The 26,592-nt window shown below is 48.7% G+C and overlaps 1 protein-coding gene across 2 annotated transcripts; it reads right to left on the reverse strand.

Moving 5' to 3' along the window:
* Window positions 1–4,935: 4,935 nt before the first annotated feature.
* Window positions 4,936–24,671, reverse strand: SLC49A3 (solute carrier family 49 member 3). 2 transcript variants are annotated; one of them, XM_040540197.1, is made up of 10 exons: window positions 24,428–24,671; window positions 18,207–18,365; window positions 17,063–17,282; window positions 12,810–12,886; window positions 12,555–12,692; window positions 11,869–11,985; window positions 10,780–10,932; window positions 9,522–9,679; window positions 8,386–8,498; window positions 4,936–6,906 (listed from the first exon to the last, which is right to left on the reverse strand). In XM_040540197.1, the coding sequence occupies exons 1-10, from the start codon at window positions 24,554–24,556 to the stop codon at window positions 6,755–6,757; spliced, it is 1,416 nt and encodes a 471-aa protein (XP_040396131.1). In that variant the 5' UTR covers window positions 24,557–24,671; the 3' UTR covers window positions 4,936–6,754. The 2 variants fall into 2 exon arrangements, with proteins under 2 accessions (XP_040396131.1, XP_040396132.1); XM_040540198.1 differs by lacking the exon at window positions 24,428–24,671 and adding an exon at window positions 21,305–21,905.
* Between the last annotated feature and the right edge of the window lie 1,921 nt (window positions 24,672–26,592).

Consider the following 26,592-nt stretch of genomic DNA (forward strand, 5'->3'; position numbering starts at 1 on the left):
CCCCCTTGCTTTGGGGGCCTCAACACTCCCAACCCCCACTTCAGGGCACCTGAAAGGTTCCCTGACACTCTGCGGCTTCCCCCCACTCATCCCTTCCCTGCATAAATGCCCCCAAACACCTCAGTCTCTATGCCGGGGGCCAAAAATACCCTAAAACTTGCTGCAAGGCCCCATTTATACACCCACCTCCCCACCCCCCCACACACATGGAAGTATCCCCAGTGTTCCCCAGTCCTGCCCAGGGACCCAGACATCTCCCAGACCATGCCATGGGGGCCAAAAACATTGCCCCAAAGCTTTCAACAAACTTTAAATATCCTCAAACTCCGTGCCATACTTACTGGTTCAGAGAGACCCCGTATCCTGACCAGTTTTCCTCAAAGAGCCCCAAATCCGTCCCAGCCCCCCCCTCACACCTTGCTTCAGGACCCCTAGAGACCTCCCCAAAATCCTACCACAGGGCCCTGAACCCTGCCACAAAAGCTCCCAGAAACAAGGAAAGCCACACACCCTGTCCAAGTGCTCCTGAAGACCCCAAACCTGCTTTATGCCCAAAACACCAAAAGTGTGACCCAGGAACCCAGATAGTTTCAACCAACCCCTCTACGCAGATGCCCACAGCCACCCAAGGACCTCGAACCCTGACCAAAATTCCCCAGAGATCCTCAGAACTGCACTATGTCACCCAAACACCTGATTCAGGTCCCTGAAGGATGTTTCCCAGCCCCTAATCATATTCTGACATCCCCCCAAAACCCCGAAATCATGCCAAAATGCTTCATTGAAACCTGTCAGAAAACTGCTAGGTTCCTGAAACACCCTGATAACCTGCTTCAGCCCTCAAAGACCTCAAAGTCCTCAGTCCTTATACCTCGCTCAGCTGCCATCAAAGAGCTCCAAACCCTGCCCCAGAGGTTCCCAAACACCCAGTGATCTGTCCCAAGGGACCCCACTGCCAAACACTGCCCCCTTGGTCCCAAAACACTGGCAAAATGAGAGACACCAAACACCCCCACACCTGTCCAAAAGCCCTAAATAAGCAAACCCTCCCAGCCCCCCCCAAACCATCCATCCCCAGGTGTGCAAAGGTCCCAAACCATGCACAGGTACCTCCAGAGATGCCCAAACCTGCCCTTGGTTGCTGAATGACCTCTGCCCACCCCCAAGGCCCCAAAACACTCCTGAAACTCAACCTCAATCAGCTCCAAACTTGCTTCAGGACTTCCAAACACCTCCCAGTTCTACCTCAGGGTCCCTAAAGAGCAACAAAATCTCTTCAAAACTCTCACCAGTCCCTTAACTACCTCGGGACCCTCCAACGCCTTTCTCTGATCCTGTCCAAACCCTGTCCAGCCTGTGTTTCCTGCTCTCCTGGGCCACTCACACCAACCCTGACATCCCACACCTATGTCTCCCCACAGATGCACCCCAGGAAAGGGCTCACAGCGATGGTGTGCTACCAGCCCATGGATTTGCCTCAGAGGACCAGGCCCCATGGTTCTCAGTGAAAAGGAACTAGTTGGGCACGGTCTTCATAGTCAAGAGGAGCAGCCCCCATGGCACTGAGCTCTGTGGAGCAGCCTGAGATTGGAAGTCCTGCAGCACTTGAGGGACAGGCATCAGGGGAGTGTCTAATGGTATGAAACCCAGAGCCACACTCATGTTGTGGAAGGGTGATGGAACAGCTCCCCAGGTGGCACAATGTCCCCCATCCCCACCACATTGGAAAATCAATGTGCTTTCTTGGTGCAAAGGAAGGCACCAACTCAGAAGAGGCAGAAAGTGTTGCTGCCCCTTGGTTGGGGCAGGTAAGGGCCAAGGTGATGAAGAGTGCTCGGCAGGGCAGGGAAGGGGAGGATAATCAGTGGTCATGGAAGAGCTCCCTGTTCAAACAGAGGGGGCACTGCTTTGGCCACAGGAACCATCAGCACAGAGGCAGCACAAGGGAGCCCCAGAAAGCCTGGGGACAATCAGCAGAGGAGCAGCTTTTGCCTGCCTCCCCTTCTCCTTAGGTGGTGGGACCAGTCAGGCATCCAGGGTCCCCCAGAGAACTTCAGGACACCGGCCTGCAAGTGGCATGCAGCCCCGCATCCCCATGAGGCCACCCACTGCCTCCAAGAGGGGAGGCTGTTTCAGGGAGCTGCCCAGCTGTGGGTGGACGGGCCACCTCCTCCCTGGGTGCCACCAGGAGGCTGAGGTACTTTGGCTCATGGCCTGCCCGTCTTGTGAGGTGCAGCCCACTTAAGCAGCCCCATCCTGAGTTCCCTTGGCTCGCCAGCGCTGCCACCAGGCACTGCCCCTTGGCTACCCCTCCTCTGCCCCTCCATGTCTCCCAGTTGCACACCTCATGCTCCCAGGGAAAACAGCCCCTGAAGGTGTCCCTCCCTAACACCCCACTAATTTCCTGCACGGCCCTTCACAACTTGTTTGGTGAGAGGAAAGTAGGCTGAGGTGAGGCCGTACGACAGGCTCAGTGGCACCTCTTGCACCTTCTTCCCCTCTATGTTTCCTCAGTGCCAGAGAAAACCTTCATGGAGGCCATCTGATTTCCCATTCTCTGTGGAGCACGTTGTGCAGCCACCTCCAAACAGAAGAGGCACAGAGATCTGTGAAAGAAGGAGCCAGTCAGTGAACCCAAACCGAATGTTACATCTGGGTACGTGCATGTTCATTTGTCAGTTGGGGAACAATATCTTTTCCTTAATAACACATTTCTTGTTTGTGATTAATTTCTATGCAATATTCTTCATCCTTTCTTCATTTCCCATCCTGTGGGTCTGTTGACACTGTGCTCGATGATTTGTGAGTATGACATAGCTGATGCCATCTTTTTAGCATGGCTGGCTGTGGCCCTGGGTGGCTCCTAGTCACAGAGGGGATGTTGATGAGGCTCAGAAGCTCTTTGCGAAGAGAGGTCAGGACTTTAATGGGCTTGTTTTCTCTCTTCAAAATTTCTTCACTCATGCCTGATGTTTTTATGCTATTGCCTCTCTCCCCAGACAGGGAGAGGAAGCCTTATCTGTTCCTGACACTCTTTATCTTGTTTTTGGCTTTGTCAGTCATCATTATATGCATATTCAGGAAGTTCCTTATTTGTAGTTTCTTGTGGTTATCTTCTGGCAACTTTCAGTTACTTGAATGTCTGCCTTCTGCACCTGCACCCATCTTTGCCCCTTTGCTGATCAGATTGTTCTCATGCTCAGCTACAGCAGGTCTGGCTCTGCCATCACAGCATTATAAAGGTTGTGGGTACTGCTTGTTACACTAGCTGAGTATGCTCATAATTGGGTTCAAGACAAGCTAATATTAGTTAAGTCCTGATTAGCACATTCAGAATTCATAGGTAAATCAGGCCTTTGCTTTGGTTACTTAGGTCCCTAGCTGTGTTATCCATCCCTGCATGGCAAGATATCGTGGAGGATGTGAGGCTCAAGGACTCTTGCAGGATGCCACTCCCAGGGAGCATGGATGAAAAGGTGCTCAGACCCTGACCCACCTAAAAATGACCTAGAAAGCTTCACACCCATGGTGGGGCAGGGGCAACCAGACGCCCACTGTAGGACATGTAGTGTGTCAGCTGCTAGATCCATTTGGCACCATCTGCAATCTGCAAACAACAGATACCCTAGAAGTTTGGGTCACACAGCAGTAGTGGTAGTGGCAAGAGGAAGGTTGAAATAGAGCTCAGGTTATTTGAAGTGGATCTGCCAAGATTTCTTCTTAGAAGGAAGCAATGCCAAAGGGACTAAAGAGGCTTTTAGCTCAGAAGAACAGCTGGGGAAAGGAACAGGGAGAGGTTGCATTTTTTATTTTATTTTATTTTATTTTATTTTATTTTATTTTATTTTATTTTATTTTATTTTTTTCTTCTGAGCAGAAATGAGAGCAGGTCACTGTCTAAAACAGAGAGAAGGCAGAATGGACCGGGTGAGGCAGAGCGAAGTTTCCACAGTTTCTCCCTGCAGGCATGCTGTGTTATGCCCTTTCTCCAGGGGGGGATGCTCTTGATTAAATCATCTCTTCTATTAAAGGAACATGTTATAGTAAACTAAATAATATCAGTACTGTCCATCACATGTTAATAAATCTGAGAGTTCCTGAAATAGGATCTCAGAGTGTGTACATGAGGGAAACTTACCCAGTCAGAAAGTACTGTAAAAGATGTTTTGACTAGTTAATGTTTTGCCTAGCACCTTTTGGGGTGCCTTTTCCATTAAACCTCTCAAGTAATCTAGTTTTCTTCTAGGCACTGAATGTGAACGACAGCTGAGTTATGCACCCTAAAGAAAGGTGTATCGCAGTATGCTAACTTCAGCTATGGTGGTAATTAGGCCAGCGTGCACCCATGCCCAGATTTTTTTTTTTTTTCTAAAGACAAAATGAGTTATTAGCAGAACCAGTACAAACAGCTCATGGTGCAAGCTAAGTATTTGCATGAATTACCTGGCTCCGCTGTTAGCAGTACTACAGCGCCTCTACAGCACGCTGCGAGGGTATGACAAACCCTGAAGTGGAGGAGCAACCTGCTCCTCTTCACATCAGCAGTTCAGAATTAGCCTCACACAACTGTATGCCTGTTGGTGGAGAAAAAATCTCCCCTTTCAAATCTCTTTTATATGATAGGTTAAAGAGTGGCTTAGCTGGTGTGACAGACTCTGACCAGGATGACAGATTTTGGGGATGCTTGTAGTCTGCTCTCTCCCTTAACCTGTCCTTCAGCAGAGAGCTAACTGCAGTTTAACCTGCAGCTAATTTCACGCTGCCTTTTTAGAGATCTGAGGTACCATTTATCAACATTTCAAGCACAACTTAACTGCGCATATGCCAGATCAGTGACCTTTGGCTTGTGCTGTGTAGCAGATGTGATGCACTCTTGGACCTATAAAATACTTGTTTAATATAGTGAAAAAAGATGACTCTTTTCTTAATGTTTTCTTAATCCACCCTTTATTAAAAAACATAAGCATTTGTAAATATATAAAATTATAAAGTACCAAGTGCTTTTTGCTTCCCAGTACAGTAGGACTCAGGAGTGATGGGTAAATCTGGTGTTAATCTGTTCAGTGTATTAGGTCCAGTGCTGCAGAACTGACCAATCAGTTTGCAAAAGATGGTTAATTTAATTCCTCTGACAGGTCCAAAGTTACCTTGTTTCACCTCAGTTTAAGACTTCCTTCCTGCTCCTCTTGACAGATAGCAGTGCTTATCAGGGACATCAAGGCTGTACCTGTAGGAACTAGGAGACTCCATGGAAGGATGAAGGGAGTTATTTTAAAAATAGAAAAATATCCAGTTGCTAATGGGAAGGAGAATTCAGGCATTGAGAGAGCTGTTCTTTAGTGTTTATCAGGTAAAGTGCATTCTTTGCTATGTGATTATCCCCTAACTGGACTGGAGAAAAACAGCCACTGTATTTTCAGAGGTCCAATTTGCATCAAGTTCCCTTAATCAACAAATACTGAGATCTCCTCTGCCAGCTGCATGATATGAAGCATCACCAAGTCCCACCCATCTTATTTTTTAGCACCAAAATGTCATAGGGTAAAAAGTCCTCAGGCTGTAGATTTAGACTTCAACACCAGAGCAGGACATAGGGCTCCTGTGCAAGTATCGTTGTAAAATGAAAAACAATTGTACCCGTTTCAATTCTTAGTGGAACTGAACTCCAAACAGGATCTTTTGTGTTACTAACCATCTCTTCAAACACTGAGCAACAGCTTTCCCTTGTAGAGAGAACTCCAAGGTGCTTGTTGACATTGTTTCTTACTTGGTCTTCCACCAAAATCGCCTACCACCTGCAGAAATTCGTGAAGGTGCCCTGCGTTTTCTGTGTGGTCACCTTTGCCAGGTCTTTTGCCAGCTGCTGCCACACCATTCCCCCAAAAGTGAGCTGCTTTCTCAATGTTTTTCTGTAAGAGAGCATGTCTTTGCTTGGTGCAGTACACAACTCTAACCATAAGGTTCATCTTCTTGTGAAAAGCTTGAGGCATTGGAATTGTTGGACAGATGGGGAAACACCAGGAGCCCAAAACAAACTTTTCCTGAATGTCTCAGCATATGGCAGGGGACCAGAAAGGGCAAGGAAGGCTGTTATGCTTAATTTCTGCTGCTCACTGATTTTTTCTTTTACAGTCAGCATGGCAGGGAGCGCTTTCCTTTTCCTGTTTCTGTGAGAGGACAAAGTGGACATTGCAACAGATTTGTGTTACAGATCATATACCTACACCTCCCTGCTGCAACAGACAGATGCTCTAGCTCCTACCGAATAATTATTTCCACACTTAGAGTGGAAAAGTTGCTATGCAATATGGGAACCATAGTCCTGAAAGGCAAGTTCTTTGGCAGGTTTGTGATATCAACTTTCACCTCTTCAAAAGCTTCACTCCTGATCCATGTATATGAAAACGAAAAAAAGGCTGAAATATGATGCTCCACTCTTCTGCAACATTTCTTCAGCTTGAATCATGTCAGCTAAAAACACCTGTTACCTGTGTAGTTATCCAGTTCCCCTTTGACCTCTGGCAGCACAGCCTGTATTACAGCCCAGACTCACAAATAAATACAAGACTGGGAGAAGATCAGCGAAGGTGCCCCAGTGACTGCTGTAGCCACTCTCTTCTGAAATCCAGGGTGCTTCTTGTGCAGCAGGACCCACACACCCCGGTCTGCCAGCTGAGCACTTGCAGTCGTGGTCCCTGCCCATAGGCCTGAGTCCTTCCCTAACTGGGCCCTTGGCATGCCCCTTTCAGCCTTGTTAGGCTTCAGGAACATCTGCTGATTCTGTATCTTCTGTCCTGACCAAATCGCTGTTTGTCTCAGCATGGAGCCGCTTGTAGTCTGTGTGGAAGAAGATGACGTAGAAACAAGCCATGGCACTGCAGAGGCCAGCCAGCACCAGCACTGGAGCTGCAAATAATATAGACTTTTAGAGGGTGAATCCACACATCCCAAACGGTGCAGAAGTCTAGAGGTCAGTTCCCTAACAACTGCACAGCCTGGGTGATCTGTTCCCAGAGGCTACCCTGAGGACAGCGTGCAGCTCACAGTGAGGGAGCACTAGTTTGGTAAAAGCCAAACATCATCTCACAGAATAAGGGCTTTAGAAGAGGATTTGAGTGAAAAGTGGAAAGCTTACAGGAGCCGTGTCCTGCACGGCCCACAGGTTGGAGGCCTTACACCAGTGCACACCGTGTGTTTGTGGGAGTGCATTTGCATGTACCTGTGTGTGTATGTGTGTGGACATTTGTGTGTTGGGGGCAGGTGAAGGATATTACAAGAAAGACTTAAAACACCTGGGCTTCATAAGAGAACAGGTCATCACAGGTAGCTTTGTTTTGTTATCTAAAAGCAAGGTGTAGCAAAGGTTCACTAAAGATAAACTTTAACTGAAGAAAAAACCTGTGTCTTAACAAGCTTTTCTGATAAAAAAAAAAAAAAGGAAATTTATACAATGTCTGGAAGTAGTTATGCTCTTATTCAAACAGTATCTCAAATAAACACCTCCACACGTTTCTCCACATATATGTCCCTGCATGTATCAAACCACAAATGAGTAGGGATGGGTACCTAATCATAAGCTCTGATCTGATGAGGAGGAATGTTGCAGACCTTCAGACACAAAGCAGCCAAATTGCTTTTTGGGAGCAGCTACTGTGATGACTTGTTCCCTACCAGCAAGTGGAGTGGCTTCTGGGGATTTCTGCTCAGCTGAGGATTATATACAAAGGTGTTTGGCAGCCTCTGTTATGGCATGTCCCCAGAACTTGGTGTCAGTGTTATATAAATACGAACCAGCTGAGAGATCAAGACCAGAGTTCAGCCTACAGTTCAAAAAAAAATTGTGTGTTCCTGTTTCTATCAATTGCTGCCTCTTCTCCTGACCAGCTTGGAAAGGAAGGGTAATATGGAGTAAGTCAGAACAGAGCTGTACAGGCATGTTACTGACCCAGGCAGCTGCGTGTGCAGATGCAAGGGAATTCACTTTCAGTCAGTCTGTGGTCTTGACCTGCCACACCGCACAGCAGCACAGGCTGTGTTACACACACAGGGTTGTGTATCCCATGACCCCAAGCTGTTCTTCCCCCAGGAGCAGCTGCTTGCGAGCTTGGTGAAGCTCAGGTCTCTGCAAAGTGGCTGTAAGAGGAACTGTAACCCACAGCCATCAGCAGCATTTTTGGCATCTTAGATGTCTTCCCCATTTCAACCGTTCAGGACTGTTTTAGCAGGAGCAGCAAGAGTGCACAGGCAGGTTGGAAAAGGTGGTCAAGAGATAGGCTGCGGTGGGAATCAGTCTTGCAGGCTCCCTCACAGTGAGATATGGGCAGGAGCAGGGGACATGTAGGGTGCAAGCAATTGTCCAGCATCACTTCCCAGGGATGTGCTTACTTGTCCAGTCCAGGGCTCCATCCTGGTCAAGGGCGCAGGTGGAGGATGGGTCCTCAGAAATACGCACGGTGAGGGCTTGTAGCAGAATCATTAAAATCACACCTTCAATCTGGCTGTGGGGAGAAGCCAGCATGCAGTGACTGCCCCTGACCCATTCACCAGTGCTGCAGACAAGCCCGGCTTCCCCAATGTGAAGGAAGCAAGGTCCCTTTCTGGAGTGGGGTCCTTCTTGCAGAGAATGCCATGACTGGCTGCCTCTAACCCCCATTCTTGGTTAACTGGCCTGGGGTCAGAGGGTGGCCAAGTCAGCACACCTCCAAACACGGGGCAGGCATGGCAGGACCACTGCACACTCACAGTGGAGGTGAGAAGGTGTTGAACTACAGCTGTCAAGGAGATGAGGCTTAGTCACTGGCCAGAGACTTGGAAATACCTCCTGCTGCAGGGGTGAGGATGGGAAAAAGACTTCAGCCTCTACCTCATTCACAGCTGTCTGGCAGCAGCAACAAAGTCCACAGCCAATGGGAGACAACAGCCCCTTAGGGAGGCATCTAATGCTCCTCTTTGGTGTTTCTTGCTGCTGCAGCTCCACCTGACACACACAAGTGGAACTGGGCCACGTTTATCATTGCTTAGGGCTCTCGTGAGTCTGGCAGTAGTCTAGTGCCAGCCCAAGGTATGTAAGCTGATCGTGGAAAGGACCATCACTGCCCCATCTGGTGTGACCAGTCACCCCGTAAGTGGTGAGCCCCATCTCCCTCAGCTGAGCACTGAGACCTCACATCTCCCTGTACTGCTGTGGGAATGAACACACAGACCCCTCCTTCTTTAAAGGTAGGCAGGGCATGGCTAAATCCTGTTTTAGGGAGGGATTTAATCCAGGGAGAGACCTCCAGCTTCCTTCTTGCCTTTTCTGTACCAATTTCACACTCTTACTTCCTTTAAAACCTACAGGGGAAGCTCATCAGCTCTGCAGCTCAGCCAGCTCCCTCCTTGCCGTGCTCGCATACTTGGATAGCAGGGAGGCAGTTTGGCAGCATGGCTGGCATGATGCCCACACTGTTCTAGCTGCATCCGCACACCCGTGTGCGTGAACCTAAGCTCAACGGCTGGCTGGATTTAACCAGCGTGCTTACCTTGCAACGAAAATCAGTCCTGTAGATGTGCCTTCTCCCACAGGGTAGGAGCACTCCACAGCCAGCTCCATGGCAATGGGGTAGATGGCAAAACCAAAGAAACCAAAGACTGAGCTGGCGATGGCCAAAGCGATGGCCTGACCTCTGAACCGAGATGCCTGAGGGCAGAATAACAGCACCAAGGTCTCAGTGTCAACATTGCTGCACAGAATGTCTCTGAACCCATAACCACAGGAAGTCCCAAGTGCTCCACTAGTACCACATCTCTTCTTCCTCCAACCCCCTAGTCAACCAATAGCTACAAAATGGAGATTTAGCTGTCAAACTTTATAAAGGAGAGAGACTGGATCAGCAGAATTATCTGAAAAATGTGGATGTAATTATAATACTGTGACTTGATTTCCTGGACAGTAACTTATGAAGAGTGCACTCAATTACCAAGAGGGCATCTCCAGAACCACGTGAAACACACACTTCTGTCCTGATGAAAGCTAACATTTCAGAAGTGGCATTTGCAGTGGGTTACATATGAGAATTCATTGGGTTACTACAGCTCAGTATAAACTGAAAACTATTCTTTATCATGTCAGACTCATGTTTGTAACATCGGAGTACTACCAACAAAAACCCAAAACCACTAGACAAAAACACCTGAAACATCTACAAAAGCTGGTGATCAGTTTAGTGTCAACAACAGCCTCATCCCTAGCTCTTGTGGAAAAAGCATGGCCTTGTCCCAGAGCTAGTGAAGTCAAGGGTGTAAATAGTGCAGCCACTGTGCTGCTACCTCCTTCTTTAACTATGTTTTAAATTACCACATACGAACACCAGGTGTCTCTCCTGGCACAGCTCCAGAGGCCTGGCTGGAACTGGTAAAGGCAAGGAAAACTGTCCGGAATCCAAATTCATTGATGGGTGGTTTTCATTTTACTACCCGGAACTAGTAGTTCACCCGTAAGGGATGAGGGTGAGGCAGGGAAATGGAGGAGAAGTAACGAAGAGGTGATCCAGTGTAAAGGAGTAAATTGCACCAATTTATATCCTGAAGCAGTCTGTCTGAGGGTCCACAGTTCCTCTGTGAAATCTCCAGGAAATGTTTTTTCTGTAAAAAAATCCTATCCCAGGTAGATTATCCCAAAGTAGAACATGTAACTTAACAAACGCTATTAAGTCAAATCACCCTGTTTTGAGTTGATGGTTTATTAGATGGCAACAGAAGTAAGCCCACAGGTATGGTGCAATGCAAGTGAGAACTCACCACTGCGAACACGATGCTGGCAAGCGCGCTCAGACAGAAACAGATCTTGGTGGACTCTATAAAATTCCTCGTCCGGTCAACATACAGTCCTAGCAGGAAGGCTCCCAACAAACCAAAGACTGTGAACAGTGCACCATTCAGGCCGGCAAATACCTGGAGGGCAGAAAAGCAAGCAGCCAAGAAAACAGAGTGGTTAGGAAGAGGTTTTAATGTCACTGACCCATCTGCCTGCTGCTAGTGGATCACTTTCTGAGGTAGGGCAAGTTTCCCCCAAAGGACTATGAGTAGCAAATAACTGGGCCCCGAATCACATGCTTGTGGACAACTGGGTCACAGCACCACGGTCTCAATGGACATCAAATCTTGGTACGCCTAAGAAGGAAGGCTGGGTGCAGAGCAGGCGTATAGATGTGCAGACCCATCAGCTGGAGAGTTAAGAGGACCTCCAAGGGGGTACAAGCAGCAGGACTGAAGGGGAAATGCAGGAACTGAAACAGCCCCTTGCTACTGCACAGAGACAACAGGAAGAATCTCACCTGTGCACGCCCTGTGCTCAGCTGTAAAAGCTGCACCTGGCCAGAGTCCAGGAAATGATGGGGAAACAGAGCTGTTGCAGTACCTGTGACTTCCTACTGCCTTGGCTTCGTGTAAGACTGTCCAAAGAAAAAAGGAAATTGCACCAGCCTGCCTTCCATGTCCTGCTCACTCCAGGGCCCATCGGAGCCTCCATCCCCCTTTGGGAAAGATGCCAGAAGGCTGCTTAGACATCAGTGCTCTGGAGTGCTTAAGAAAAAATGGAACACTTTTTTTTCCTAAATAGTGTTTAGGGAGAAAAAGCTTTTCATTTGTGAATGGGAGCCTGGCCAGAGGCAGTAATAGAAACACAAATCATCCATTACACTGAAAGATTGCCTGTGCTCTGCATTAATGTACTGCTTAACCTACGTTAAATAATACAAGCAAATAAGATATGAGACACTGCATCATATTCATTTTGTCTTCATTCTGTTCTAAGTCCCTTATTGGGTAAATTATCTTGATTCTATCACAGATGCTGTGGACAGTGGGGATGAAAGGAGGAAGACTCACATTTGAATAACCCTTTTCACAAAGGATTTGTTCTAGTAGAGCCGAAAAGCAGGTAAACATCCCAATTCCTCCTCCAAAGCATACTGCCAGGATGATGTACGGCTTGTTTCTCAGGAGCTAGAGGAAAAAGTTAACATATTTAAACAAGCAAAGAGGGAAGAAAGGCCAGGCTGTGACAAATACATTTGAGGATCTGAGGCTCTGACCCCTCAAAAACATTGAGGGCAAACCTGTGAGCACTAAGGGACCTTGGCTCTCTCCTGTCAGTTCAGCCAGCAGACAAGTAAAAGCAGAGACCATATAGGAAGAAGGGATCTCTTCAGTGTCCCAAATTCTTTCTTTGCTTTGCCACATGCTGTCCTACCCATTAGCACATCCGTTACCACCTCAGAAGGCTCAGGTTGTGTGGTCCTCTTGGATGAGTTCAGATGTGCCTGTTAGCCAGCTGAACAGCAGCCAGCCAGAGGCTGAACGGTCAGGTAATGTCTCTCACGGCTTTGCTGTGAGCAGCTTCCACTCCCTGAGGAAGGAAGGGAACCTGGTCTCCTTCAGGAGGCTTTCTGTGCCAGGTTTGGTGGAGAGCTATTCAGAGTCTGCTTTGTCAGCAGATTCCGCAGCGCGTCCCTGTCTGGCAGGGCTACATCCCTCACTTCAGCACTGTTTTCTCTCTGTGCTGCAGCACTTACCATTTTGAGCCCTGTGAGGAATGGCTGAGAGGTGGAGTTGGTGGCGCTGGCCGAAGGAGGTGTCGGAGGAACTTTCTCATGAATCCCCACAGTTGCTAGAGCACAGGCTGTTAGCGCTGGGATGGCATAAACACCCAGCTACACAACACAAAGCAAAGACATGTTACCAGTCTTTCCAGCTCCACTGCTTCCAAATATATAAACAAGCTGGACCCCAATCAGCCCAGCTGGCTGATTAAGCCAGTTTTCATTTACCATTAATGGGATGTGCTTTCCTTCAGGAACTAGTATAGGTGACAGCACGTTTGCTATGAGAATACCCAAGGGATTGGCTGAAAGAAAATAAAAGAAAAATATGTTATTCATGCAAGCAGTCATAATCACCTGTCAATCCCTACTACCAAGTCAGCATCAGAGTTGCAGTATGTAGCAGAGCAACAAGCATGGACAGACCAAGGTATATATATGGAGAAACCAGGAGGTCTCACTGTTGCCACATCTGTTCCCCCACACTCAGGAAGTCCATTGTATAAACCCATTTTCCTACAACACCTAACCCGTGTAACAGGAACCTGGTTTTCATTTACGAATTATGCTGTCTTCATCCTTGTAAGGCTGGTCCAGTAAACGCTAATCAGAGGGGACAAAATGAGGATGGCCAATCCACGTCATCTGTCCTGATGTTATACAGCAGCAGTAACAAATAGAGATGCTCCCCCCAGGCAATCTTAGACTCCGACCTGAATCTGGAGCTAGAAGAGTATGCATCCTAGCACTAGCTGGGACATTTCTGAATGCAGTGTGATGCCCTCATGTGTCACCTCCTCAGCCTTCCTCCAAGTTCAATGTCTCCTGACTACTTCACTGCCACCATGGTTTCCCCATTCTCCTCACACATTCCTGCAATATGATTATCCATTGTCACTGCTATCCAGCCTTAAAACAGAAAGATTAATTTTTCACAGTAAGCAGAAAAACAGCATGCTATAAGCACTTGCAGTTCAGGAGAAGGAGCCAAGTCACAGTTGGTCCATCTTAACCTTCCCCCACAAGTAGAGCAAGTATACCAATAAAGTAGTAGGCATCAAGGAGAATGCCTGGCCACCTTTCTGCGCTTGATGTGTTTGTGAATTTCATTCTCAAAAGTAACAAACATGCCATGATCTGGTAGCTCTGAGAACATACGGACATTTAGTTCAGAAAAAAAAAAATCAGCAAAACATCCCTTTTAAAACAAAGAGAACCCTTGTTACTGCTGGGCTGTGCATTGCGTTTTGAGAAGACTGGCCATCCAATGCACAGCGTGTGTCCTGTGTACACCTTCCACCAGTCCTCAGCAGGAGGGTATTAATGATGTGCAGGACAGCCCAGAGCTCAACCACTGTAAATGAAGGACTGTGCTGAATTACATCAATGCGGAACAAAATTCCATTGTGTGTGGAACAAAAGTAGTTCTTCCAAAGGCAAAAGTGCACACAGAATCACCAAAACAAAGAATCAATGAGGTTGGCAGGTGCCTCTTAAGATCATCTAGTCCAATCCCTCCTGCTTAGACCAGGGTCAGCTACAGCCAGTTGCTCAAGACCATGTTCAGATGGCTTCTAAATATCCACGAGAGACTCTGCAGCCTCTCTGGGCAGCCTGTGCCTGTGCGGACTATCCCAAGGGATGCCTTAGAGCCTCCTCTGTTCTGTGGTTCTGTTGAGGCATCATTAACACTGCCATAGCACACAACAGTCACAGCACTTCTGCTCTACATTTGGGAAAGTACCAGTTCATGTAACATGACCTGGGTGAAATGTTATCTGCTCCAAACTAACATTAAGTGGACACGGTTAAACAACAGTTTCCAAGGAGATGGATTTAAACAGCTGCGTTTCGGTAAAATAAATGTGGGCATTGTAAGGGACTGACTAAAAAGTATGATCATGTGTATGACCATGAGCTATTTGTATAGTGAAGCAGATCTGAGGGAGGAGATGGGGAGATGGAAATGTAAGCATTGAGCTAAATTTGAAAAGACTAAGTGAGCCTACCCAAGTCATTACAGGGTTTCAGCCTTCTCCTCCTGGGAAGGGAAACGATACAGGCCTAGACTGAGAAAGAATGGGAAGGAGATCACTGGAGCTAATCAACAGTACATAATGGTGCAGGAGTTTTGGCTGGATTAGCTTGGACTACTCCACTGTGGGACTGTGTGTTTTGTGGACGGTGATGCTGGTGCAATAAGACTGTACAGGGTGCAGAAAATGAGATGCTGACAGACCACGGAAAGCAAAGAATCCAGCAGATGAAGCAGAGACCACTTCAGTGGACTCGCCAAGTCTTTCTTCTTGCACGGAAGAATTTCTCACCATCTTCACAGGGATCCATTCTCGGCCTGGTTCTGCTTCTGTGTGAGTAAGTCTCTAGCAGTGATAGGAGGACTGAGTCTGGTAAATACCAATGAGCACAGATGAGTCACAGTGATCTCAGCTGCTCAGCTGGATCCTGTCTGCAGGGTCTGTTTTCATCTGCATGCAAACACAGCAAATCCTACTCAGACGTACTAACAGAAGCTGTGGGGATACTGGCAGGGCCAGTTTCTGTGTGCAACACTGAGTGCTGCTTTGGCATTAACACAGGAAACAGGGAGTGATAAACTGGAGCGAGCTCAGAGAAAAAGCTGATGTGAGCAACAGGCAGACATGGAGATATGTGGGAAGAGGAAGAGGGAAACGTGCCTGTGAAGTGATTGCATTGGAGCAGTTCAGTCTTTCTAGACAAAGGAGAGATGAGGTGACTGTCCATAACTACTTGCCAAACAGGTGCAACGAGACTCAGTGGCTGGGGGATAAGGAGCATCAAGATGAGAAGTAACATGTAGGCATTTGCCGGTGAGGTAATTAACCACTGAAGTAAACGACTGGGCTGTGGCTGATGCTCCTTCTAGGCAATATTCAAACTTTTTAAAAATGAAATCCTGATTTTGTACAGTAATGGGTGTAACCAGAAACCATTAATGGATGCTTGCTAAACAACAATATGCAAGCATTGCAGCAGATAATAATAACAGCCCTTTCAGTCCTCACGCTGGTATCTCAACATGCCACAGATTGAACAGCTTCAGATCTTGGGTATCTGCTGTCCCGTGCTCTTCAGTTGTATTTGTTCTCATAGTTAAATCCATTTATTCTTGTAGGGGCTGAGGTCACTGTATCAGTGAAATACTATTTGGCTGCTCTGGCTGCTCTCTCACTTAAAAAAAAAAAAAAAAAGTTTTTTGGAGGCTGTGATCCTTCACACTGTGGAGAAGGACGGCAGTGCCCGGTGGTCCCCACCAGCGACTTCTGTACTCCTCTGGTAGTACCTGTATCGCACCCCACTGACAACAGAGATCCTTCTCCAGCAGGGAAGGTGAAGATCTACTTCAGCCCTAGGAAAGAAGGTGAGCTATCAGGTGCACCCTACTCTAGGGAAGGCAGTACAAAAAGGAATTGCTTTGTTCTGACATCACGAATCCATTCTTGCTAAATAATAGCACCCATGCTCTGGGTTTGCACCAGCACACCAACATTGGAAAGCCGTACAGGTGTCCTCCTACACTAGCTTTTTCCTCTGACTTATCCCTTCCCACACAAATCCAAGGCAGTGTGGAGGCAGGTACAGGTGGAGCTCTCCCGTACGTGCAGGTAACGTGAGATTTGCCAGCTGGAGTCAGTGGGCCAGCCTAGTTTCTGGGGCACCTTGCAAGTCCTTGGAGAGTGAAGCTGGGGAAAATGTTACACAGAGGGAGGAAAGAGGTCTATCAAGTGCAGTTCCCTCTATCTAGCAGGAAACAAGCAACCAGGAGAGGGATGGGATCAGAGCAAGCATACCTGGCGCCTCCTCTCCAGTTTCCCAGATTCCAGGCACTTTACCTCAGGGACTTCACAAGCAAGAATTGGTTTCTCTGTGAGTAGTCCTGCTGCATTTAGAACACTCAATGTGTTTGCATGGCCAGCTGAGTATGTTTAATGCAGGTATGCATGTATACCAATTTGGAATACAAGCTCAGTCTTGCTACTGGAAGAACTGGTGGATAAAATGGATGCTGCAGCCTCACCTCTACCTGGTTACAGAATCTGACAACTGTGATTACAAGCATCATTTGCAAATTGGAGACTTGCACTACAAGTTCCAGAGATAAGACCACTACAAAGACATTATATTTAATAACACTGATGGCTGTCCTCGAACACCATGATATTTGGGCAAAGATGGTTGCCTTGTTAGGGGAGAGGGTGCCTTTGCATCTGCATGTGGTTAAAGCCCACTTCTTGCTCCCCAGCGTGGAAATGCCTGTCTGTTTTCTGAGGCCTTGAAGCCACTGGTTTAATTGCACCTGTTTATGACACTCGTGCAGAGCTGTATTTGCAAGGCAAAAAAGCTGTGGTACAGAGGGTTTCCTCTGCCTCCTGTTTCTGAAAGGCAAACAAATGCTATCAAGTTCTGCAAGGCAGCAATATTACTCTGCAGCTGTCACTTACACATTGATGAGATCATGTTTGCTGTTGCTCTCTGGTGGTCCGGGAACCATAGCGCTGCCAGCTTTGTCGGTGAAAAGATGACAAGGGGCTGAGCCAGTGCGCAGAGGCACTGACCAACAAACAGGTACCAGTAATTCTGGGAGCCCAAGCTCATGAACTTCATGACACTGAACATCCGGATGATGCTACCCGTCATGTTCAGCCACGCACTCAGGATCACCTGCAGCAAGCAGAAATAGCCAGGAGTTGTGTGCTGCAGCCTAAAGGACAGAACTTAACGCAACAGGACAGCATAAACAAGTCCCAGATGCACTACAGGAGACATTGGGTTGTTAATATCTGCTGCACAGAAAGTTGCCTGCAGACTGTCCCCATCCCTCTGGGTCACTGCAGGATGCTCCTGACCCAACAGTAACCTCTTCACCAGTCCCCTTAAGGAGCAAGAAGGCTGTCTGTCCTGCTCTACACCATCATGTAGCTTACGCAAGACAACAGGTATCCTCGCGGAATTGAGGAGAAATCCAAAGTTCACTACTTTCACTCTGTTTTCAAGTTTGCACCATCACGCATATATGTTGTTGTGACAATTCAAAGACCGTGGAAATAAGTCAGGCAGTATACAGGTCCTGCTAGAGTGCTAGTGTCTCAGTGCCACAACCCCAGCATCTCTGCTTTTGGGAAGACTGTGCTGAGATCCCAAGTTGGCTTTGCACTGAGCAAGCTGTAAGATGACAAGGGTCTCTTGCTTGCTTGCACCCTGCCCTGCTACTCTTTAAAATGGCCTCGCAAGCAAAATAGTTGTGTCTTCACTAGCAAACCTTGCCTGACTCCAGCAAGCTCCTCACAGAGTCAGCTCACACCGTCTGTCCCTGTCAGTTGGCTAAGACAACAAAAACCAAAGCAGAAAAAGGCAAGTAGGGATGCAACATTATTCTGACTTTTCCTACAGCTCCCCCCCTCAGAGGTGGTGACAACTATTACTGAAATAGAACCGAGCTTTCAACACACCCATCCTCTGCTGCACTTGGCAAGACTCCCATTCACAGTACACATGCTAGTGCTTTGTGCAACTAAATCCACAGGGATGTCACCACTGCTGTCTCTGGGTGAAAAGCCCTCAGGGTAACAGAACAGTTCAACTCACGGCGCATCTGAGACCCACGCTGTCGAGAACCCATGTTGCCACCAGACCAAATGGGATCGAGATGAGCAGGTACACTATTGAGAGCCAGTTGACCATCTCCAGAGAAATGTGGAAGTAGGCAGCTGTCTTGTCAGCCACAGGAGCAAAGGTCAGCCACAGCTGCAGAAGAGAGAACAAAGGTAGGTATGCATGAACACCTTTACCAGAACAGATTTTCAGCATCCCCTCAAAATAATTACATCATGAAGAGGCTGGCTGTCTTAGTCTCTCCTTGAAATTCAGATGTTAAGGCTAGTAATTAAAACTCAGACCTTCAGTGTTTGCATGCTGGTAGTATTTTGGCACTGACACCATCATTATCTTGACCCTGAGCTCCTCATCCATTTCACTTTCTCATCCCCAATCCTCCTGCCTTGCTGCTGGAAGCTGGCTGAAGTGGAGGTCCGTACCTTTTTCTCTCCTCAGGCTGAACACATTGGCCCCCGACACACATACTTACCTGATGTAAACTACAAGCAATCCTCCTGCATTAGCATTAACAAAACAGAGGCTAACTTTTCCTCTCTGCAACTAGCAGCCTCTTAAACTCAGCCTGGCATTATTGGCTGTTATCAAGCTCTGGATGTATCCTTGTAAGAACATATTTGCTATTTGTCAGCCAAGAGGTTCACACTTGCCACATGGAGTATTTTATTTCATGCTGTCCTACACACACTCAATGGCTGGGAGAGGACGTAGAAATTTGCATACTTATCAGAACATATGACAGGGAAACACAAGAGGTACATTAATAACGATGCAACTGATCCTTCCAGTGCCTTATCTGAAAATATTCCCCTACACCCCGTTTTAGTCGCACTGGTTTCACAACATTACTGTCTGCTCCTGGTTTCTTCTGGGAATGATAAGGCCTGCTTTGATCCTGAAATCAATCCTGAGGTCATGCCCACAAGAAAGAAATAAGAGTACCATCCCAGATGTAAAGATACTTCTGCGCATCCTTTGCTAAGATGCCCTCTTCAGTGCTTTACAAAAAGACTGGCCTAACCTAAAAATGGGTTTCAATGACGTGGACATAAGCTACTCCACTGTTAGGTGATGATCATGCAGGTGATGAATACCTGAGATGATAAAGTCTGTAGAAACATGAATAAAACCCTTCAGCTTTTCTAGAAAATAACTCCAGCCCACTGCCTCTTTTCAGGTACCCCTCTCTGCCATCACAAGCTTCCCCTTCACTGCCTGCACTGTGCAGACATGAGATGCATGTTAACGCATAACTGAAAGGGCTTGGGTAACCTCAGAGGGGGGTGAGACCCGACACCCTGCTACTGGTTTTCTCCAGTGCTCCTATTGACTTCTGACGTGCCAGAGACCATAAAAGCTACCAGATTAAATGGAAACATAATGGGAAGTGGCCTTTTCTTCCTTCCTGGCATCACTGTGTGAGAGTAGCCACAAGCAAATCACTGATCATCTAAGCCCTTCTGCTAGCAGGGGTGTGATAAGTAAATGCCAGTGGCAGAGAAGCTGTGCATGTGTTATCAGTGGCCTAGCGCAGACTCTCAGCATCAGCCTTTTCTGCAGCTCTCCAGTGAGCTGAGATGCCAGATCTCCTGCGTTCAACACAAAGCTCACATCGCAGCACTGGCCTCAGACACACCTTTGTGTGATCAGCCAAGGCTCTTGCTGGGAGCGGGTTCAGTGTTTACTCACCTTCCACAATTAGGTGGATGAAGATTGTGAGTGAGGAAAGAAATTGCACGCCAATGCTTTCAGCACACAGCTGGCTGCCTGGGTATATCTATGCCCCATCAAAAGAAAAAGACAGAAATATTTTCCACCCATGGTATATTTATATTCTCAATTACAGGAGAGTCCCCTTCACACCTCCTTTGGCGATGTGGGATCACCGTGGAAAGCAAGTGCACTGAAACTCAAACTATCTGACCAATACTGATGCTGGAGAGGGCCTGGCTCCACTTTCAGCTCTGCCTCCCTTTGCTTTGACTTTCTTTTAGCTGGCATTTTGATTTTTCTTCTCCCACATCTCCTGCTACGGGGCTGCCTGCTCACTGCAGGCCTGCTTGGGCACTCCTATGCTTTTAATTTACAGCTGTTCTCATTCTGTCTAAGCTTCTTTGTTGCTCTCTCTCCCTTGTAAACTCAATTGATTCTAAGAAATTGATCCAGCCCTCTTCCTCACCCAAACCCTCTAGGTTTTCTCCTGCTCTCATGCCCTTTCCACCTCCATCTTCCCCAGGTTCTGTTCCTCTGTCCCACCGCTTTTACTTTTTTCACTCCCACACAAACCGCCCAGGGTCCATCTCACATGCAGGACCCAACTCCCCTCCACCCATTCCAAAGGTGCCAAGCATCTGCCCTCCCTCCCACTTCAGCAGCACCTCCACTCCTGCCTGGAACGGCAGCAAGGTGAGGGCAGGACAGACAGACTCACTTCGGTAAGCAACAGCTGTGAGCTGCATAGGGACACATAAACACAGCCCTAGGATTTCCAGAGCTCGGGGAGCACTTAGGGTTGATGTTGATGCATCACACACATAACCAGGCACAGCCCCGCCAGAAGGTGTAGAAAAATGTTAGTTTTCATGAAACGCAAGCTGTTTACCAATGTCTACCCCCCTCGCCAATAAATCAGGATTTTAAATGTGACAAGCAATATGATTTGTAGAACAGCAAGCACATGCAACCAGGCAGGGTGGAAGGCAGGCCATTTTGCTGGGCTAATGGCAGCACCAGCTAACACAAGCTGCCATATGGAGTGTTCGTCGCTGTCAGGCATACTGTGTATAGCTCTGCACGGCATGGCCGTGCCCCTGTAACACCTTTTCTGCGCAGCTTGAAGAGGAGGAGCCAAGGGGATGGCTTATATGAAATGGGACCTTCTGCTTTATGACAGGCACAGCTCAGCAACCCTCAGCCAGGCGCTGCCTGCAGCAGCTGTCCCAGCCTCAGCGTGCTCTCTGGATCACACCACCGTGGCTGTTCTGAAGCTGATGTTGCACGTCCCTCTGAGGCATGCAGGACTCCTCCTCTCCTGAGACCAAGCCACGAAGCTCCTACACCAGGTTCCTCACCTTCGAGCTCATTGGTCACCAAAACGGACGCAAAGACTGGAAGCAAAGAACCCCCGCAGCTGCCTAGGAAGGAAGGACAGAGGCGAGACCTCCGGATGGGTCAGATCCCCACGTGGATCTCAGTTGTAGCTTCTTACAGCTCTTGGGGAGACTGGCAGGATGTAAGGGCCAGGTGGTGGCAGCTGTGTGTGCATGCGTATCTACAAGGGCACTGCTGGGCCGGACAGGTGCGGGTGAGGAGCGTGCGCACCCTGCCCTGGAGCACGCCGTCTCCACTCGTGGGGCTCTCCTTCCTCTCCCAAGTACACCAAGTGGTGGTGTAAGTCCTCCAGGCAGGTGAGTCAGGAACCGTCCAGCCACGTGTGAGCCAGCTCCAGCCCTCGGCTCCCCTCCTCCTCTCCGGCGTGCTCACGCTGACAGGCACAGAACAAAGCAGGAAACACTCTCACTTTCATTTCTCTGTGCTTTTCTCTGTCCCTAGCATTAAGGCAAGAAGCAGTTCCTCCTGTGAAGCACAGAGTTTCCACCCTTTTAGCTCAGTAGTAAGGAGGCAAAGAGGAAGAAGGTGTTGCTAAAGCAGTCCACTGCTAGAGCAGCTGTCAGCACTCCCTGACTACTATTACACATTAAGGCTTCAAGTTAAAAAAAACACACACTGAAAACCACAGCATCAGTTTCACAAATCTGGAGAGCAACCACAGGCACAGTTAGGTCACCCCTCAACTGAAGTGGTGGCAAAAGATGTCTGGGGAGCAATCATCTAAGCTTAGCTCAGCAGTGGTCAGAAGAGCCTCTTGGCCCAGGACTTCAGGCAGGAAGTGAACATGGTAGACAGTGCCTACTTACGGACTTTTTAAGATATTTTCAGCTAGCAATTTCCAGAATAGCAGGATTTAGGAAATGAGAACCAAACTTCAGCAAGATAGTACCCACTTTGTATAAATCAGAGACAGAGGCTTTTAAACCCAGGTCAGTAACAGAGGTGGAAGAAAGAGACCATTTACCTTTGGTGTAAAAACCCTCCTTATGCCTTATCTACCCTGCTATGCTCCCTGCTTAAAGAAAGGATTTCACGTGATGGTGCAGAGCAGGAGGAAGCAGTTCCTCTCTCAGCACCACATGATCTGGCCCGGCTTTGCCCAAACACAATCCTAGCACAGAATGAACAAAGAACCATTTCTTTCTCATCCTGCCCTTGCTGCATGACTGAGCGTGCTTTCCTGCTGACAAGTTTGCTCCTACATTGCGTTCACGACACTGACGACAGCCTCTCTCTCTCAGGATTGTCTGCTGTCTGTCACTTTCAGTGACATCGAAGGCCACTAATAGAAAGCTGCATGCATGCATGGGTAAGAGTGAAGAATACACAGCATCGTCCTGGGAGCTTGGTCCACCCCACGAGGAGACTTGTTCTCCCCAATTAAGACAACTTGTAAGTCATGCATCCTCACCACAGGCATTTTGCAGACAGACTGACACAGGTATACATAGGACAAAGTACTGCATGCAACATCTGGACAGGAGTTAAGGACTCATCTTAACTTCCATGGCAATTTTCACACCGCAGAACTGGTAAATTAATCTTTCCATCTGGAACTTTTAAACAGAAACCAACCACGTGAATCTCATGTCCTTTCAACCACTCCCTCGATTTTCATGTGATTTTCATCTGGAACATTTAGGAGAAACATTAGCATCAGGAAATGTTTGGTCACAACTTTGTATGTCAGCATGCTTGCAATTCCAGACATGTGCCGCGGCTTACAAACAGTATTGCTACCCCAGGGTATTTACTGAGCACACAGTTTTGAAGTGGTCAAGTTCTGGCTCAAGTTGCTACAGTGGCAAAATAATCCAGTGGAGAGTTTGAAGTTGGCAAGAGACCAAGCAGACAGACAACTGCAGGATCATTCAGGGCTACGAAGTTTTCAGCAATGTGACCCATGTCAGGGTTGCAGACATCAAACAGGCCACTTCAAGTACCTCTCCGAGTTCACTACTAGTGTTCAGCAAAGTGCAAGTCTGCCAAGGCGGCCTGGAAAGCTTTGTGCAGCGCCCTTCACCCATGCTGCCACTATCCACACTGAGTAGGGTCAGACACCTAACCTAACAGCGGTGCCTTCCTATTACATCATGTTCTTGTGCTGTGCTGACTGAGCTGCAAGAAACAGTGCTTCCCATCGCTTTTCTGCAGGACACCTTTTTACGCTATCAAAGGATATGAACTTCCCTATGTGAGGGTATCTTCGCTTTTTTGGTGTTTCAGTATATTACTTGATTCTCACTGTATTTTTCTGTTTCTCTGCTCTGGCACTCTTGCATCACGGACGACCTACTCTTCCTTCCCAGCATTTAAGTGTTTGCAGGTTGCAGTGCCCAATATCGTGGCTGCCAGACAGCCTGCGTTCGTGGCATAGTAATCCTCAGGCGCGTGAATAATTCTGCATTGGCCTGATAATTATCATCAACGTCTTCAATGACTTGGTGAGCAGCGATTTGGGCTTCCAATTTGTTTAAGGGGAAATGAGCAACGATTTGGAAGGGGGAAACTTCATGCATCTACCTCGGTAACTACTGAACTTAGTTTTAACCAGCTCAGCGGGCGAGGTGTGTTTTGGCATCCCTTTCTTTGATGTTTTTCAGAACTGAGCACCCGTGGGTGACCAGGAGTCCCCGCGGCGGTGTTGTTTAGCACAGAAACACTCCTGCTTGTGCCGCAAACCCCAGCAAGGACACCTCGTAGCTCCTTTCCCTGCCCGGGGAACTCCTCCGGCGCAGGCCAGCAGCACAGGGAAGCCAGCTCCTGCTCCTTGCCCTCACCCCCGTGCCCACCCGAAGGCCACAACCGCTCTCCGCAGCAGCCCCCCCTGCCCTCCCGACCCCGTTTATCTCCGTCCCGGCCCTGCTCGCCTTCCTGCTGCCTTCCAGACCCACCCCGCACCCCCTCCGGCCCCAAACCCCGCGCAGGGCCACAAGCCTGCCGCCCAAACCCCACAGCCTGCCCCTTCCCTCCCTGCCCCAGCACCCCGGGGCGGCGCTGCCGGCCCCCCTCAGCCACCAGCAGCCGCCGGGGCCGCCCCGCTCCGTGGCTGGGGTCGGTGGTGCCGCCGGCCCGGGGCTCACCATGGCGTTGGAGCAGTTGAGCAGGCACACCACCACCAGCAGGAACCACCGCCGCCGGTACGCCTTGAAGCGGGACAGCCGCGACAGGCCGCGCTCCGGCAGCAGGCCGGACGCCTCGTCCTGCTCCATCGCGGCTGACACCGGATCGGATCGGGTCGGAGCGGAGGGGATCGGGTCGGGTCGGGTCGGATCGCCTCAGCACGGCCCGGCCCGGCCCGGCCCGGCGCGGCCCCGCCCCGCTGTGAGCCCTCCCCGGGGCGGGCGCGGGGCGGGAGGCCGCCCCCGGACCCGTGTGGGGTGCTCCTCCTCTGCTTGTAGGAGAAAAAGAAGGAGAGCTGACGCGTTCAGCCCGGTTCCGCTTTAGGGTCGGCCTCTTCTCACAGGTAACCAGTGATAGGACCAGAGGGAGTGGCCTCAGGTTGCGCCAGGGGAGGTTCAGGGTGGGAATGAGGAGACATTTCTTCTCAGAAAGAGCAGTCAGGCACTGGGACGGGTTGCCCAGGGAGGTGGTGGAGTCACCGTCCCTGGGGGTGTTCAAGGAAAGGTTGGACGTGGTGCTTAGGGACGTGGTCTAGTGGGTGACGTTGGTGGTAGGGGGATGGTTGGACCAGGTGATCTTGGAGGTCTCTTCCAACCTTAATGATTCTGTGATTCTGTGATTTTTGACATCAAGATCGCATGATGCACTGCTTTCTACCTGCAGTAGGGTCCAGGAGTGAGTTGTAGCAGGACAGTGGAGGAGATACTGTCTGAGAGAGCTTTGTCACCTTGGGTTCAGCCACCAGAAAGTATGTGTCAAGAGAGGCCACAGGAAGGGAAATACACAACTGCAGCAGGAGAGAACTGCTTTGCTGTTTGGGCCAGAATAATCAGATGGATCTGTGTAAATATCTTATTAAATATCACTTATATCTGGGGGTAGTCTTGGTATTTTTTCCCTCTCCTTTTCCTAGATGTATCGCACCAGTTCTTACGTCTAAGTTCAATCTGATAAGCTGGTAGGCAGCCATTCCCAAACTTTCTTTGCTTTCTTTGTGTTCTTTGCTGTATGTACCCTGAGGCTCTGGGGATGCAGGAGAGCTCAGAGCAGCTCTGTGCAACTTCGTTCCTCTGCTCTGCACCACATCTCCCATCAACAGGGCACTACTGGTTACTACACAGCAAGGACGGTGGTAGGATTAGCATTGAGGAACTGCCCCACCTGCCCTGCATCTCCTCTTTCTTTCTTGGTGCTCGGCTTCTGCCTGCACGTCTCCATCAGTCTCCTCCCCAGTGCCACCCTCTCTTCCCCACACCCCAGCACACCCCACAGGTACCCCCTCACCATCCTGGCTTTTGTTTTCAGGAACAGGCAGCTTGACCATATGTCACAGGTCCTTCCCAGTTTGGTGGTTTCTTGTTTTGTAGGTACTCGCACTGAGGCACCTTTGGTGTCTGATGTGTGAGCACATCTGATATCTGCCGAACAGACCCAACTACATAATTTGTGCACAGAACAGCCTCTGCTAGAAAAAAAACTCATTTTCAGTCAGTGGGAGAGACACTGAGGCAGCTGGTATGTGAAAGAAGGTTTTCCACAACAGGGTAGTTAAAGTCTCTGAACCTTAGTTGTGAAATGGGCGTGGAATGATTTGGGAGAGGACTGGGAGAGGATTGTGCATCCAAAGCAGTTTTCCAGTACTGATCACTCAGGATGGGAATTACAGGGTAATTCAGCTTTGAAGAGAGCTCAGGAGGTCTCTAGTCCGACCTCCTGTTCAAAGCGGAGATAGAAATGAGGTCAGAACAGGTTGCTCAGGGCTCAGTCTCATCCTGGAAGCCCCTGAGGACGGGCACTACACAACCTCTTTGGGCAACCTCATTCTGCTGCTGGACTGTCCTCATGAGGAAGAAGTTTCTCTTCCTATGCAGTCTGAACCACTCTTGTTTCAACTTGTTTGCCTTGTCTCCTACCACGTAACACTGCAGGGAGCCCAACCCCATCATGATGATCCTCCCTATAGGTTTGGGAAGGCTGATTACATCCACCAAATCCTTTTTTCCCAGGCTGAATAAGCCACATTCCTTCAGCCCTTCAGGCAACTTCACCCGTCTCTTGCCATCTTCGTGGCCCTCTGTTGGACTCGCTTCAGTTTATCGATGTCTTTCTTTTACTGGGGGATCCA

This window comes from Cygnus olor, chromosome Z, assembly GCF_009769625.2.
Source record: "Cygnus olor isolate bCygOlo1 chromosome Z, bCygOlo1.pri.v2, whole genome shotgun sequence".
NCBI classification, from domain to species: Eukaryota; Metazoa; Chordata; class Aves; order Anseriformes; family Anatidae; genus Cygnus; species Cygnus olor.

What these genes read in the sequence shown, in the direction of transcription:
- SLC49A3 (XM_040540197.1), bottom strand. Translation starts at nt 24,556, where the DNA reads ATGGAGCAGGACGAGGCGTCCGGCCTGCTGCCGGAGCGCGGCCTGTCG. An exon ending in AAACATGATCTCATCAATGT is followed by an intron (nt 12,887 to 17,062) that starts GTAAGTGACAGC and finishes ATTTTCTTTCAG; the next exon opens with CCAATCCCTTGGGTATTCTC. An exon ending in TGGAGCCCTGGACTGGACAA is followed by an intron (nt 6,907 to 8,385) that starts GTAAGCACATCC and finishes TATTATTTGCAG; the next exon opens with CTCCAGTGCTGGTGCTGGCT.